This window comes from Electrona antarctica, assembly GCF_951216825.1.
Source record: "Electrona antarctica genome assembly, chromosome: 22".
NCBI lineage: Eukaryota > Metazoa > Chordata > Actinopteri > Myctophiformes > Myctophidae > Electrona > Electrona antarctica.
In genome coordinates, this window is record NC_136805.1 from 25,512,263 (window position 1) to 25,526,779 (window position 14,517).

General features: G+C 39.4%; 3 protein-coding genes across 4 annotated transcripts in view; all 3 read left to right on the forward strand.

Annotated features, from left to right (window-relative positions):
* The window catches only part of cby1 (chibby 1, beta catenin antagonist), a 36,590-nt gene extending 32,884 nt beyond the window's left edge, over nucleotides 1-3,706 (forward strand). The window contains exons 1-5 of one of the 2 annotated variants that reach the window (XM_079492449.1): nucleotides 287-412; nucleotides 595-696; nucleotides 1,327-1,432; nucleotides 2,003-2,115; nucleotides 2,673-3,705. In XM_079492449.1, the coding sequence (XP_079348575.1) occupies nucleotides 329-412; nucleotides 595-696; nucleotides 1,327-1,432; nucleotides 2,003-2,115; nucleotides 2,673-2,747 (480 nt within the window). In that variant the 5' untranslated portion in view covers nucleotides 287-328 and the 3' untranslated portion in view covers nucleotides 2,748-3,705. Of the gene's footprint in view, nucleotides 1-286; nucleotides 413-594; nucleotides 697-1,326; nucleotides 1,433-2,002; nucleotides 2,116-2,672 lie in introns of those variants that run through there. The other variant, XM_079492450.1, reaches the window with a different exon arrangement.
* A 2,339-nt stretch (nucleotides 3,707-6,045) lies between these two features.
* Nucleotides 6,046-8,104, forward strand: slc16a8 (solute carrier family 16 member 8; the record flags this gene model as incomplete). Its single annotated transcript, XM_079492298.1, has 4 exons — nucleotides 6,046-6,265; nucleotides 6,369-6,512; nucleotides 6,806-7,657; nucleotides 7,866-8,104. 4 exons carry the CDS (start codon nucleotides 6,046-6,048, stop codon nucleotides 8,075-8,077), a joined length of 1,428 nt encoding a protein of 475 aa, XP_079348424.1. The 3' UTR covers nucleotides 8,078-8,104.
* Nucleotides 8,105-8,456: 352 nt separating this feature from the next.
* Nucleotides 8,457-13,857, forward strand: pdap1a (pdgfa associated protein 1a). Its single transcript, XM_079492575.1, has 6 exons — nucleotides 8,457-8,643; nucleotides 9,191-9,273; nucleotides 9,359-9,430; nucleotides 10,751-10,875; nucleotides 11,234-11,385; nucleotides 11,728-13,857. The coding sequence occupies exons 1-6, from the start codon at nucleotides 8,631-8,633 to the stop codon at nucleotides 11,763-11,765; spliced, it is 483 nt and encodes a 160-aa protein (XP_079348701.1). The 5' UTR covers nucleotides 8,457-8,630; the 3' UTR covers nucleotides 11,766-13,857.
* The last annotated feature ends 660 nt before the right edge of the window (nucleotides 13,858-14,517 follow it).

The following is a 14,517-nucleotide window of genomic DNA, read 5'->3' on the forward strand; positions in this document are numbered from 1 at the left end:
TTTCTGTACGCATCACAGCAGATTATTTGTATGAATATATACCTTGTTCAGAGGAAGTCTAGCATGTCAAAACATGCGTGGAAATAAATCATTACGTATTGCCTTTTGCAAGCAATGAACCGCTAACAAGTGACGTCACGTTTCAAGGGCGATTCCATTGTTTCAGAAGGGGAATGTCTTTCCAGTTTGTAGCTTTTGCATGAGTTTTTAAACCCTAATTAAAAAAAACTCACAAATATTTATATTTCAAATACAACTAATACTTAAAGAGGTAATACGTTTTAAGGTACGCACATGATGGCACTCCCACGCATGCGCAGTAACACGAATGGGTTACTATCATGGTTACTATCAAGAAAACCAAACAGAACCATTTACAACTCCCATTGAAAACAAAACAGCCGCCACGGAGGTAAATATAAATATATCACATTTCAGCGACATAGCAACTATAAATCGCTTTTGTTCCTAGCTAGAATATTAATGCTTGGGGCCACTCGTTAACGTTAGGAGTAGTTAATTGTATTGACCTAACAACAGCTACGCTAGTTCGATTAGACGATTCTAATAATATTACGCCTTTGTTTTATTCAGTCTCTAAGGAAATCAGTGACGATGATGCCGCTCTTCGGTAACACGTTCAGTACGAAGAAGACACCTCCTCGCAAGTCTGCCTCTCTGTCCAACCTTCACACTGTGAGTTAATACAGACTGCACGTTGGTTTCTAGACTACAACATACATGATTAGACTACTAATTCATTTCTGGATTTCCAGTTTAATTCTAGCAGAATGGAGACTCTCAAACGAGTCAAACGATTCGGATAAACATTGATTCTGGTTGTGTGAAATCAGAATCAATATGTTTATCACGCAACCAGTCATTGGCATAAAGGCTTTTCCTTTCATGATGATGGCACAATATTTGAGGAGACAGGCCCCTTTTCCACCAAAAGAACTATGGTTCCAGAAATGGTTCAGTTCTAGATTACTGTGGAGCAGGAGGCCCCCGGTTCAATTCCAGGCCTGGCCATGCAGCAATGTGTCAAATATGATCAGCGGAACTGTTCATTTCACAGGGGAATTGAATCTACAGTGCCAGATACAGTTACAGCTTCCCCTTTCTTTTCTTTTTAATGATGATTTTTCGCTTGCTCTGAACTGGTTCAAAATTGAATAGGCTGTTAAAAAAAAGACCCAGACTGGTTCAACCCTGGTGTAAAAGTGTCCAGAGGCTCAAATATTGACTTTGTAACATTTGTTTTTTCAGCATGGAGTTGATGTTTTGTTTTGTTATCCTAATATATCTCTTATTGTCTGCTACAAGTTGGACCGCTCAACGAGGGAAATAGAATTGGGCCTTGAGTATGGACCCCCTGTAATGAATGTTGGGGGACAGAGTTTGAAGTTTGAAGAGGGACATTGGATATCAGGTAAATACATTGACCCGTCAATGGCCTGAATACAAATCAGTGCAATGCGGTTACTTCACCAAGCTGTTTAAGTCAACATATCTCTCTTCTATTCAACCATTTTCTGTGATGCTATTGCAATGCCTACACTAATGGCTCACCATCTACAATTTTCAATTTAGGCATTTAGCAGACGCTCTTAATCCAGAGCGATTTACAATAAGCAAGAACAAAAAAGCATGGCATACATCACATACATACAAAGTAGTTATCATGAAACATGCGTAAGCTAAGAAAGTAACAGTGGAATATCTATATAATGAAAACTATACAACTATGCATACTATACTAGATACATATATACTATGAAGTGCTATGACTACATAAAATGCAATTATAGTGCTGTCTACGTAACATGCTATGTCTGTATAAAATTCTATCTAAGTCTACATAAAGTTCTATCTAGTATCTATATATATGATTAAACAGATTTAATTGTACACGTGTACTGCAGACAGAGTAATAGGTAAAGTAATTGTTTTTGGACTAATATTAGCATTCTGTCTGTTTCTTAACCTATGTTGTACTCAGAGTCTGGTGATAATGTGTCTGGTAAGGATGTACAGAGGCTGAAGAAAAGGAATCTACAGCTGGAAGAGGAGAACAATCTTCTGAAACTCAAAATCGAAATGTTATTGGACATGGTGAGCATTTAACCACTTTTAAGATAAGTTGGTGTGATCTTTTTTATTTTTTGCATAGACACTTTTTGCAAAGGCCCAATCAATTCTCTAGTAGTCCAAACTCTGTTAATATATATATATTATTCTCATAATGTTCATAGATCTGCATTATGACTGCAGTGCACTCTTATAAGTTCTTTGTATCTCATCATTCGAAATGGCATTGTGTTCTAATCAAGATCTGCCAGGAGTGGGATTTTCAGCCAGATACAAACATTTATAACAAGAGATAGGCCATCTAAAAGTGATGACTAAAAGTTCATAGTTTCAACCTCTGCAAACAGCTGTGTCATTAAATTGCCATGCATTCCGCCAAGGTGTCCTTCAGAAAGACCAACAGTAACAAATCCCTCTGATTAAGAGCATCAGCTAGGCTTAAATAGTAAAAAAAAAAAAAAAAACATAACTAGATAATACATAATTAGGACTTAACATAAGCTGTGTCTTGTTGTCACCATCCCCTTTCCCACTTGTCTTTCTCTTTTCTCTACATTGTAACTCTTTTCTCTTTTTCACAGCTTTCAGAGACTACGGCAGAGTGCCATCTGATGGAAAGGGAGCTGGAGGAGATGAAGAATCACAGGAAAAAATGACAATTGTGATCTTGCTGCCTCCAATGTTTTGCTGTATGTCACGACTGACTCACACGGCCTTAATGCGACGAGAGAATACAGGCCGTTCGATATTCTTTTCTCTCATCACCAAGAAGACACATGTAGGAAAGGACTACTCATATAGGTGCTGTGCTGTGATAGTGTTAAGCAGCGTGTTAACCATTTTCTGGATATAAAGAGTAAATACAGTCATACCTCTGTCAAATTGATAAGGGATGCTATTGCTAACAGATGTGTTACAGGGACCAGTTTTCTATGTACTGTATGGTTCTTAAATTATGCCTCCACAGATCTGAAATATCATACAGATTTTGTATTTTTTTAAGGGACATATATAGACCTGTTATTGAATACCATTTACTTATGTACTGTATGTCTTGAAAGGAAATTGCATCAAGATGCAAGTTTGTAGAATGTTGCAGGAAGCTATTACGGGATTATCATTTTTGTTTTACTGTTGAAACCATATTATTTGTCAATAATCCATGAGGGATTTGTACTTCCTACTTTGCACCGAGGAGAACACTTGGGCTCATTACAGTAAATCTCTTATAGTATAGGTGGGGTTATGTAAAGGCTCTTGTATGTACTTTACAAAAGATTCGTTGAGGATTTTACTCACAATTAAGCATGTTTACGTGCCATTCCATTATGCAATATGACATGTTACACTCTTTATTTTGAGGTATTACTAGTTTTGAGTTATTGACAAGTTATTCAAAATTGAAATTTTGCCATTAAAATTACCCAGAATCAAGAATATTGTTTTTGTCACAGGTTTACAGGTGTAAAGAAGTGGGTGAAATTAGTTTTTGTGCAAGCTAAATTGTTGATTGGCTAAACAGATGCAACATATCTTGCTCAGTTTCTTTACCGAGTGTAACCAGAGGTGGGTAGAGTAGCCAAAATCTGTAAAAGCTATTGTTACTTACAAATAATGACACTAGAATTACAGTAAAAATAGTCAACCAAATTACCTGAGTAAGAGTCAAAGTAACTATTGATGGCCTAACCCGACCCATGGGCCTCACTGATTGGCTGAGCTTTGCGTCAGGTTTGTCACTATTTTTCACTAATATGAGTGGCAGTGTGTGAGGCAAGCCTGAGACAATAACACATGATAACATGTACGACTTCATCAGGTAAACGGGTGGGCATGTATTCCTGATTTGGATCATTCCCGACTAGCGACTAGCCCATTTAGACCTGGAAGATTTTCAGAAAACTTAGGTCACGATTTAGATAGCATTTTTAGAATCGACCTCAGGCCAAATCATACTTTTACTCATTTGGCCCAAATACAAAGACGTAAAAGTTATGTTTTTCTTTAAAAATTAAAGAAATAAAAACTATTGCATTAAATCTACTCTCAGAATACTCTACAATTTATTCAGATTAAATATAACTCATTACTACCAACTAAAGGTGTGAGGTATTGTACGTGCAGATTGCAGTAGACCTACTGTGTTGTTTTGGATCAACCTGTTGGCATACATTATACTGTAAATCACATTATTGAGATTAATGCAATGTACTGTACAGTAGGAAAGGGGTGGGGGAAATTGGTCAACCCCTTTAAATTGGACTTGTGTCCTTAGCTTTATTTCCCACAGATACAGAAACTGTGAAAACCCACTAGGCTGAATGTGTACAGCCTTAGATGTTTTCTGGAACTTTTATGTTTTCACAAGACTATTTTGGCACTCCAAGAAAGAACGTTTGGCTAACATCATCCATATTGAATCACCGGTGAAGAGGTAAAACAACTTATGAGTTATATTTCTAAAATGCAACATACGCCTTGAAAAAGTAATGTTCATATCTAATGGTTTAATGATGATTTAGATAAGTCCATCACTTGAAACATTACTATAAGAGCAGTTCATAATTTAATTGAAATATACCAAAACAAGCTTAAAAGTTATTACTATTGTGTCATGCCTGGGATTCTCAGGTCATCACCATTATCTCTACCACTCAAGAGGTAATCCCCACTTTTTTGTACTTCAGGCAGTATACTGCTTGACTGTGAACCAATAGGCTATGTGTCAATTTTCATTATTGGAACTTATTTTATTCATAAGTTCCAGATAAATTCAATTACTGAGAGAGAAGAGTTAATGATAGACAATACTATGTTTTCATTAATTTGCACTGAATCATGCATTGCAAGACCTGAGATATTCTCAGGTCTTGCAATGCATGATTTGGTTTGTTGTACAATATAAAGAATAGTTAGAAAATGTTAGTTACAACAATCTAGTACATAACCCTTTCAGCTTGATCAAAGAATAAGTATCCAGGGGTGACCCAATTAGTCAAGAGATTAGGGCACATACCAATTCCCTGATTAGCAAGTCACTGGTTTGATTCATGGCCGACCAGACCATTTTGCTGAATGTCATTCCCCCGCTGTATCTACTGTCTCTCTCTTCTCTCCTCTGTTGCTCTCAATTGAATGATTAAAAATGCCCCCAAAATAATGACTAGTTCCCAAGCTAATAAAAATGTGCAACATACAGTATGCAAAACTATGCATGCAATTATGCATACATTAAATGTAACTCTTCTGTGTGGTACATTCATATTGAACCCAGTACTCAGGGTAGGCTAAGTAAACAATCGGATTAGGGTAAAAGGACACGTGGAAGAACTAAACTCAGACAAAAGTAAGTAAGCCTGATATAAATGACAAAAATCACACTCATGTGAAGTGAGGGGCGCTCTTATCATCATACATCATATAATTCCGGCCAAACACAATTGGCGTCCTCACTTTTGTGTCCTCACTTTATATCCGCAAGTCCAATCCGGCTAATCACTTGTGGCATCCTCACTTTTCTGTCCTCACTTTTTATCCTAAATACGTACATTGCTTAGCCAATCAAATCATCACAAACACACAAAGCTGGGCATAGGAGGTGCTCCTCAAAAACATGTTTTTCAGACTGAGATTAATTCAAATCTCTGACAAATTCTGCCTGATTAGCTACAATCCTGGCACATTGTAAGATAGCAGTGTCACACTAAACATTTTTATTTAGTAAACCTTTAGTAAAGCCAACTTTAATGTGAACATTAATCTTAAACTGCCTGTGATATAATATTATACAGTATGTTTTATCCATTTTATACCTGCTACTACGTGGATACGGATACACTGTAGAGTCGACTGATTAACTACTGTCCACAAGTGAATACTTCCTTGTTCATTTTCTGTGATTCAAGTCTCACTATTTAAAATGTATTCTGTGTAGGAACCACTTTCTGTTTCGGCATGGGTGTCAGCAGTACGCCTCAGATGAGCAGGGCTCCACCTCCCGATGGAGGCTGGGGTTGGGTGGTGCTGTTCAGCTGCTTCATCGTCACAGGCTTCTCCTACGCCTTCCCCAAGGCCGTCAGTGTCTACTTCACAGAGCTGATGAAGGACTTTGGGGTGGGATACAGCGACACGGCATGGATCTCCTCCATCATGCTAGCCATGCTCTATGGCTCAGGTGAGAGGTCCACATGAAAGGAATAAATCCTTGGTAGGTTTGCTGCTGGTCAAAGATCTCAAGAATCATGTCTGCAAGACTCTCTCTCTCTCTCCACATTCAGGCCCTGTGTCTAGTATCATGGTCAACAAGTTTGGCTGCCGGCCAGTGATGTTGGTTGGGGGACTGCTTGCTTCAGCAGGGATGGTGGGCGCATCTTTCACCACTAACATAATAGAGCTTTACCTCACCGCTGGTGTTCTTACAGGTAACTGGCACTTCTTCATAGTAAGTAAGAACTAAATAATTGAGAAAATCTATCCTTATCTTACATCTTACAAAACAATAGCAAATTGCAAATGAAAATGCTTATTGTTACTATTTCAGTAATAGGCCTACAGTAGGAAATAAATATGTCATTGTATAAAGTTATGATTCTTTTTTCTACAATCAAAGGTCCACCTTCACCATTTCTTAAAATTTCAGAACATTCAGCAAACAATGCCATATGATTTTACCAATTAGTCCTTGTTTTTCTTTTCTCTAATTCTCCATTGACAGGTCTAGGTCTGGCATTGAACTTCCAGCCGTCCCTCATTATGCTGGGAAGCTACTTTGACAAGCGTCGACCCATAGCTAACGGCCTGTCTGCAGCTGGGAGCCCTGTCTTCCTATCCATATTGTCTCCTCTCGGCCAGCTCCTGGTGGACAAGTATGGGTGGAGGGGGGGATTCCTCATCATGGGGGGGCTGCTGCTTAACTGCTGCGTCTGTGGGGCTGTCATGAGGCCTCTGGAGACTAGGGTGAGGAAGAGAGAGAATGAGATGGAGATGGAAGATGTGAATGCACAAGAGCTGAAAGAAATGCTACCGTCACGGACAAAAATGTCAGAGCAGGAGAAAGACAGGATGAAAATAGCAACTCAGAAAAAGAAGAAACTTTTGGATTTCAGCGTGCTTCGGAACAGAGGGCTGGTTATCTACATTATTGCTAAATTCATTGTGGTGTTAGGATTATTTGTGCCCACTATCCTGTTGGTGAACTTTGCCAAGGACCAGGGAGTGCCTGACCGCGAGGCCGCCTTCCTGCTCTCTATCATTGGTTTCATTGACATTTTTGCCCGGCCAACCTGTGGACTTGTGGCCAGCCTCAAGTGGATGAGACCCAAAATCGTGTACTTTTTCAGCCTAGCTCTGCTTTTTAATGGTTTAACGGATGTATGCTCTGCACAGGTCACGGCCTACAAAGACTTGGTTATCTTCTGTGTGTTCTTTGGCCTGTCTTATGGGATGGTGGGGTCCTTGCAGTTTGAGGTGCTGATGGGAATTGTAGGCAGAGATGGTTTTCCCAGTGCACTGGGTTTGGTGCTGCTCGTCGAGGCTATAGGAGTGCTCATCGGACCCCCTTCAGCAGGTGAGTGATGGGTGAGGTAGCCTCTGTACCAAGGCTTGAAGTTTAGGTGAAGTGACATACCGGTAGATCTATCTATGGCCTTTCAGTTATGGAATGTTTGAGGCATAGGAAATATACATAAAGTGTATTCTAAAAATCCTGGCAAAAATAAATAGATTTTATGTTATTCATTTCAGCAATCCTCCCCCCTTTCACTTTTTCTTCACAGGACGTCTAGTGGATGCGTTCAAGAACTATGAGCTGGTTTTCTACATGGCTGGGGCAGAGCTGATTACTGCTGGACTTGTTCTTGCAATTTGTTCCTTCTGCTGCCTCAGGCACAGTAAAACCAAGGACACAAGCTCACAGGAGGAGGAAAATATAGGCAGACCACGCAGAGACTTAAATGACAACCAAAATGACCGCAAAAACAACGAATAGAATAGACATTGTCAACTCATGAATAGATCGTGTTCACAGAATCTCTGCAAGAAGATGATCAGTGCTATTTCAGGAAATGGCTACATTTATAAATATATTTGCATGTTATTTTACCTCACCTGAATGTTGATATTCTCATTTATTACAATATCTAGATGTCTTTTTTTGATCTTTTAGTAAAGTACACGTTTTTACATTGTTAGTTTTGTTTTTATTTGTGGTTGTTTGGGGGTTAATGTTACATAAACACTGGGCATTTAAACTAATTTCAGTAATTTGTGAGTTTACCAAAGTATAGATTTAATTCTGGTCCAAGGGCTGCTTTTACTATTCCCAGATCAATGGTCCATAAAGCTGTCTGTCAAGTACTCGGTTCAATGATTGGTGGAATATCCAGAGGCACCGCCTTTCACTCAGGAAGCAGCGAGCGACGTGCCGGGGCCGGCCTGTAACTATTTTTCTCCAGTACAGACAACGAAAGAGCACTTAGCTGGCTGTCATCAAACTGTTCAGCGACTTTTAGGCACCCGTTTTATAGAATTAATATATCAGTATGCCACGAGGTGGTAAGTGACTTAACCTGATAACGTTTGTTGTGAAGTATGTTTTCTAACTACTAGCGTACTGAAGGAATGCCTTGACTTGCTTTGTTGCTAAGCTAATAGCTGCTAACGAGCAAATTAAACCGGTTCGTGTTAAATGTCAGCAAGCGAAGGAAAGACAAATGTGTCGTTTTTCAGCGACCAGAAACTAAATACATTTAACTTCAGTTAATTTATGAACTCATTAAAATCGTGGCCGTTTGCTGGCAGTTAGGTGAAATTTGACAGCTGGTGCGATTGCACCATTCTGCCGGGTAGCACCATGTGCAGCACAGGGCCGTTTAACTGTGCTGGTGAACATTTGTCAGACATTTAAATTTACAACATCATAATACTGGGTCTGTTTTCACTAGCTTACAAAACACGATTATATGTATTGTAATTAACGCATCATAGATATGCATGGAAGCCTTTGTCAGTTAGCAGAATCGAGCTGTACCGCAGTGGACGTCATGTGTGACTCATCTTGTGTGCGACTCATCTCTATTCTCTTCATATTTTGGGGATGCAGGAAAGAAAGGCCACAAGGGCCGAGGGAAGCAGTTCAGCAACCCAGAGGAGATTGATAGACAGATGAGAAAGCAGAGAGAGCTGGTGAGTACTACATTAGTATTGGCAAAAGGCTCTAAGCGAGTTTTGAACTGGGATTAAGGTTTTAATTAAAGTGTTTGTTTTCCAGGAGGCGAATGGTGGTGAGGAGAAGGACAGTGAAGCCTCCAACTCTGACAGCAGCAGTGATGAGGAGTGTGAGGTGAGGATTTTGTGATGTGCTGTTGTACACTGTCTTTGACGATTGTTTGAGTCTTCAAAGATGCAGTTGGACTTATCCACATGTACTCTTTGTCTTCTTTACCAGTAAAATTAGCATTGCTGAAGCCTTTTCTAGCCTAAAATGTCTTGGATACATTTTTACAGGAACTTGTCAACACTCCCATTGTAACCTAAATGCATAGACATTAATTTGTGAAAAAAGAAAGTACAGCACAGTATTATAGACTCTCACTTACTATACATATCTTTCATAGACTATACCGTATGTACATCAGCTTTCCTCCACCCTCTTATCCATGTTTAAACAAATAGGTTGCAGTACGTCCAGAATTCAACAGCAAGAGTCACACATTCCAGACCCTGGGAACAAATCAATCTCCTGGAGGTCTCCTTGTCAAAAAAACATATTTCAAAATTTCAGTCCAAGATTCCTTCTACCAAGTTCTGTTCTATTTGCAACAGAGCCTTCATGATGTTGGTCCTAAACTAAACTCTGTGGATATCAAACATGCAGTGTTTGGTGCACTTGCAAAATATGCCCCATTTGTGAACTCGGAATGAAAGTTCCCCATTCAAATCAAGAAAAGAAAAACGCACACAAAAAAACTATTTCACCACTTGTTTGGTACATGACCATTGGCCAAACCGAACACCCTGTACCCATTGGTATATGTGCACCATTATCACACTGTTTACTTGCGTGGCCATGCACACTTTGCACAGGGCCATTAATTTACCAGCAACTTGGATCTCTTAGTAATTTGTATTATGTCATTAGCTCTATTATGTAACCCTAAACCATTTTAGTGAATCAAGTTATTTTGTTCAATCTGTATAATGAATGGCATTTTTATAGTGCTTGCCAAGTGCTCAAAGCGCTTTACAATGGTTCATTCATACATTGAGTATAATACAATGTAATTATAGTGGTTGTATTTGGTCTCCTTGCTCTTCTAATGAGACATTTAGATCTGTGTCTAGATTGGACGCTTTTTTTAATGCAATCCTGTTTCTGGTTTCAGTGGTTTGACATGAATTTTCACACAAATCCCAGCACTTGAGCAGGAGACACAGATTCAAATCCTGGGTAGAACAGGAAAGTTACATACAGCTTCAACTACATCACCAGAGTCATAATAATGCCTCTAAATAATGATGTTGCCTTGCCCCAAAGTAGCTAGCTAACATAACAGACAAACTCACAAGTCACAGCCACATTTGACCTGGGGCCGGCATTGTTTTATGTCCCTGTTGGTTTTCTGTAAATGACTGTCTTCTTACTGTTTACTTTGCCACATAGAATAAGAAGAAAAGTGGCGTGGAGGGACTAATAGAAATTGAGAATCCCAATCGCGTGTCAACAAAGAGTAAGAAGGTGGCGGAGTTGGACTTGAATGCACCGAAAGAGCTGTCGCGCAGAGAGAGGTGAGCCATCAGTCAAGTACACATCTTTTCTTTTTATCATTAATATTTTCAACTTCAGGAACTGGCAATCTGCTTTGTTTTTTCTTTTTACTGTGAATGTGCGAATGCATAGGATGCTGTCAGTCTGCTGTGATCTGTCACCCTGTGCTCTGTCCTCCATCCCCTGCAAACTTCTCTATGAGTCTCTTTGTTTGTCCTTTGACCTGTCTCTGTGCTGTCATATGTTTCCTTCCCTTTGGTGTCAGGTGTTTCTTGTGTGACGGCTGTATGTCGAAGCATAGGATGTTCTAACATAACTATTTTGTCCTCCTATCTGTCATCCCCTCTCTCCCTCCTTCCACCCTCCCTTCCCTTTAAGAGAGGAGATAGAGAAACAGAAGGCGAAAGAGCGCTACATGAAGCTCCACCTCGAGGGGAAGACAGAGCAGGCCAGGGCTGACCTGGCCAGACTGGCCATTATCAAGAAACAGAGAGAGGATGCAGCCAAAAAGAGGGACGACATCAAGAAAGGTGAGAAGGCGTGCACACGGCCACACGCAAGATCATTTTCATAGCATTCAGTGAGGGAGTCTGTGTCTTGAATCCAGTGGAGGTGTACTGTACTTAAATATGAACATTCCTCTCTGAGCATGTAATTTTACTAAAAACCTGAACAACAGGGAGTTTGACTGGGCCAGTGCACGTGTGAAATTCTAATGCAGGCCCACCATGCTTATGGTGGGATCAGGTAGGACAGAAATCTCCTGTGGAGCAGAAGGGCAAAAGCCTACCGTCTACTCTGTTGACAGGTTAAAAATAAATACACACACATTCACATTTACCTTTTTTTCCTTTTCTTTCTTTCTTTTTCAGATAAAGAGGTTGTTCATGAAACCAAAGCAAAGCGCTAGTCATCTTTAACTGGAGTATTTGACTTGTGCAACAGTCTTAGGGATGGAGAGAAGAATAAGAAGAGGGAGAACTGGTGGAGAGAGGGGAGGGGACCAATACAAAGGGGTACAGCTCAGGGGTGCAGCGCTTGGGGTGGGAGGGACCTGTCACTCGTTGTTTATATGAGACGGGGTGTTGGGGTGGGTGGTATTGGGGGGCAGGAAAAAGGTGGCGGAGCAGAGGGAGGAGAAATGGAACACTCGAATGCCTTGTTTCAGGTTCGTTGGGTTTGGAACTTTGAGAGGTGACAGTCACATGTGGTCCGACTGCTCTGCTACCTCTTCAGTCTGTGCCTCCCAACAGGGGTGTAATTGTAAAGCTGCTGCTTTTTTCACTCTGTCTTTTGATCTATACATTTTAAAACAATGATTACTCAATGATTGGACAGATATTGCAGTGATGAGGTATGAGGAAGTGTCAGGTGCTATACCTTTCTTTCCATCTAGCCGGCATTTTATAGAAAATACAAAGCGGTGAAAGTTGGAGAAAGGAACACTAATGGTAAACTATATACAATAATTCTCTATACTAAATTTCATATTCTGCCTTACAAAGGTTAATAGCAGTAGCTGTATAAGTAGCAGAACGATAAACCATGGTCATGGGCAGTGAGGCTTAGTACTTACTGCTTTTTGCCTTTGTAATTCAGTATTCTGTTCATGGTAGCTTTCAGGGTGGAAGATAATTTGCTGCACTACAGGAAGCTATCTCCCAGAGAGAAACATGTTGTGTGAAGCAAGTCTTATATGACATTTAACAGACAAATGGTTATTGTTTCCCCCCTCGGAATGCAGCCTTAGCTTTCCCTACCAGCTGTGTCTTCTTTCCAAATCAGGCATCGTCTGAGGTCTTTGACTTGAAAGTCACAAGGTAGTGAGTGCAAGTGATCCTACGTATAACATCAACGTTATTCTGTCAAACATTGGTAAATACAAATTTTATTTTTTATGAAGCAGTGTGGAAAGTGTTATGGTAGCATTTGCCCTTAGCTTCCATTAATTATTTGATCGTAAACATAAGATTAATATTAAAAGTGCAGTTACCTAGTAGAAGATTGGGTAACGATATGAAAATGAATGTATGCTGTCTCTTACATGTAACTAAAGTATTTTTAAAGAAAACATCTAACTAGTCCATGTCGTGACATTGGTTCAGTGTGATCCTACAAGTTGGTTGAAAGACCGTCCTAATATGGTGAGACTTTGTATTAAAAATGTGGCAAAATAAGACCAAATATATTAACTACATATGTAAATTGACATGGCTGGCAGCATACAGACGGCTTGAATAAAACAAATTTCAAATACTTTTTGCTCTGGGTCCTCTTAAAGTAGACTGCAAATTAAAAGCCAAGATTAGTAACATGCTAAGTGTTCTTTTTTTTCTTTTTTTATGTATGCATTTATCATGCTCTCAAATAGACATTACATTTATTTTTTCATTAATATAACATAAATATGAATGCAGTGACGCAACGCCATACCGATACCATGCATCCCACTGCGGCTGTTTTTATGGGGTTGCTTGTGTCTCATCAGGAAGGGACCATGTCATTTGTTGCCTTTTTGAAAGTTTACACAAGACCAGTTCACTGTCTTCTCCAGGAGATATTGCTATGACAATGTGTTATGAAGCAGCAGTTCTCAAGTGACTGCACTGGGATACAAATCTGTTATTTTTTGACAGTCATGTCAAGGATGCAATACTTCAGAGCACAAACGCCTCCGCTTTTAGAACATTAGGTGACATTTTCTTTTTTTTGTTTGAGGACTATGGAGTTTATAAAAAAAAAGCCTTGAAAAGTGAAGCAATATCATCCTCACTCCAAAGTATCTGAAAGAACCCCTATAAGATAATTTCAACCTTTATTGATCACCGGAGGGAAATTCATTTAATGCTCTTGGAAAGCTTACAGTGAGAGTATAGCCACAGTGTTTTAAATGAGTGTAAAAATGACTTTAGGACTGGAAGGATTATTCAAACTATGTTTTGTTTGTTGCATCTTGTATTTGAATTCTTTTGTTACATAGAAATAAATACATTCATAAATAACTTCTTGCTCTTAATTGTATTTTCATTGTTGAATTGTTAGATTAGATTAATGAGTGACTAACAAGCCAATTAACTATTTACGTGCCTTCTCATTGCAAGTGCCTATCAATGTTGAATACTATATTGATGTGATGTTGATGTATATGCTATGTAGCCTTGGGTAGCTAGCCTTCATCTGCCGTTGCAATGCATATTGTTGCAACTTGCAACCAGTTGCATGACCATTGCAGGTCAGTGCAGTTGTTGTATTCTGTTGAAAGTGGTTGTGGTTGCAACGAGATACGAGTTATGTTGCAAATCATTGGTGTGGACTCTGCTTTACTCTACTGGAAATGGAAAATCATTGAGTGTTAATTTTTGTTCTCTTTGACTAGCAATTAATTGTGCATAATTATGTGCATTTATTCTTTGCCAGTTCCCACCAGGCTGCAGCATTTGACAAGGCATCAAGAGTTTGGGAGGTTAGAAGTACAGAGCCTACAGTTTTATGTCTTGTTACATTGTTATAGTCCGGCAGCCGACAGGCTTCTTTTGTTTAAAGTGGGAAATTTGGTATATAGCCTTTTTTTATTGGCCTAAATTGTCTATATACATACATTCATGAATCCACTTGCTGACCGGCTGTCAGTATTGGGCAATTGTTTTAATAGGGGTTTCTTG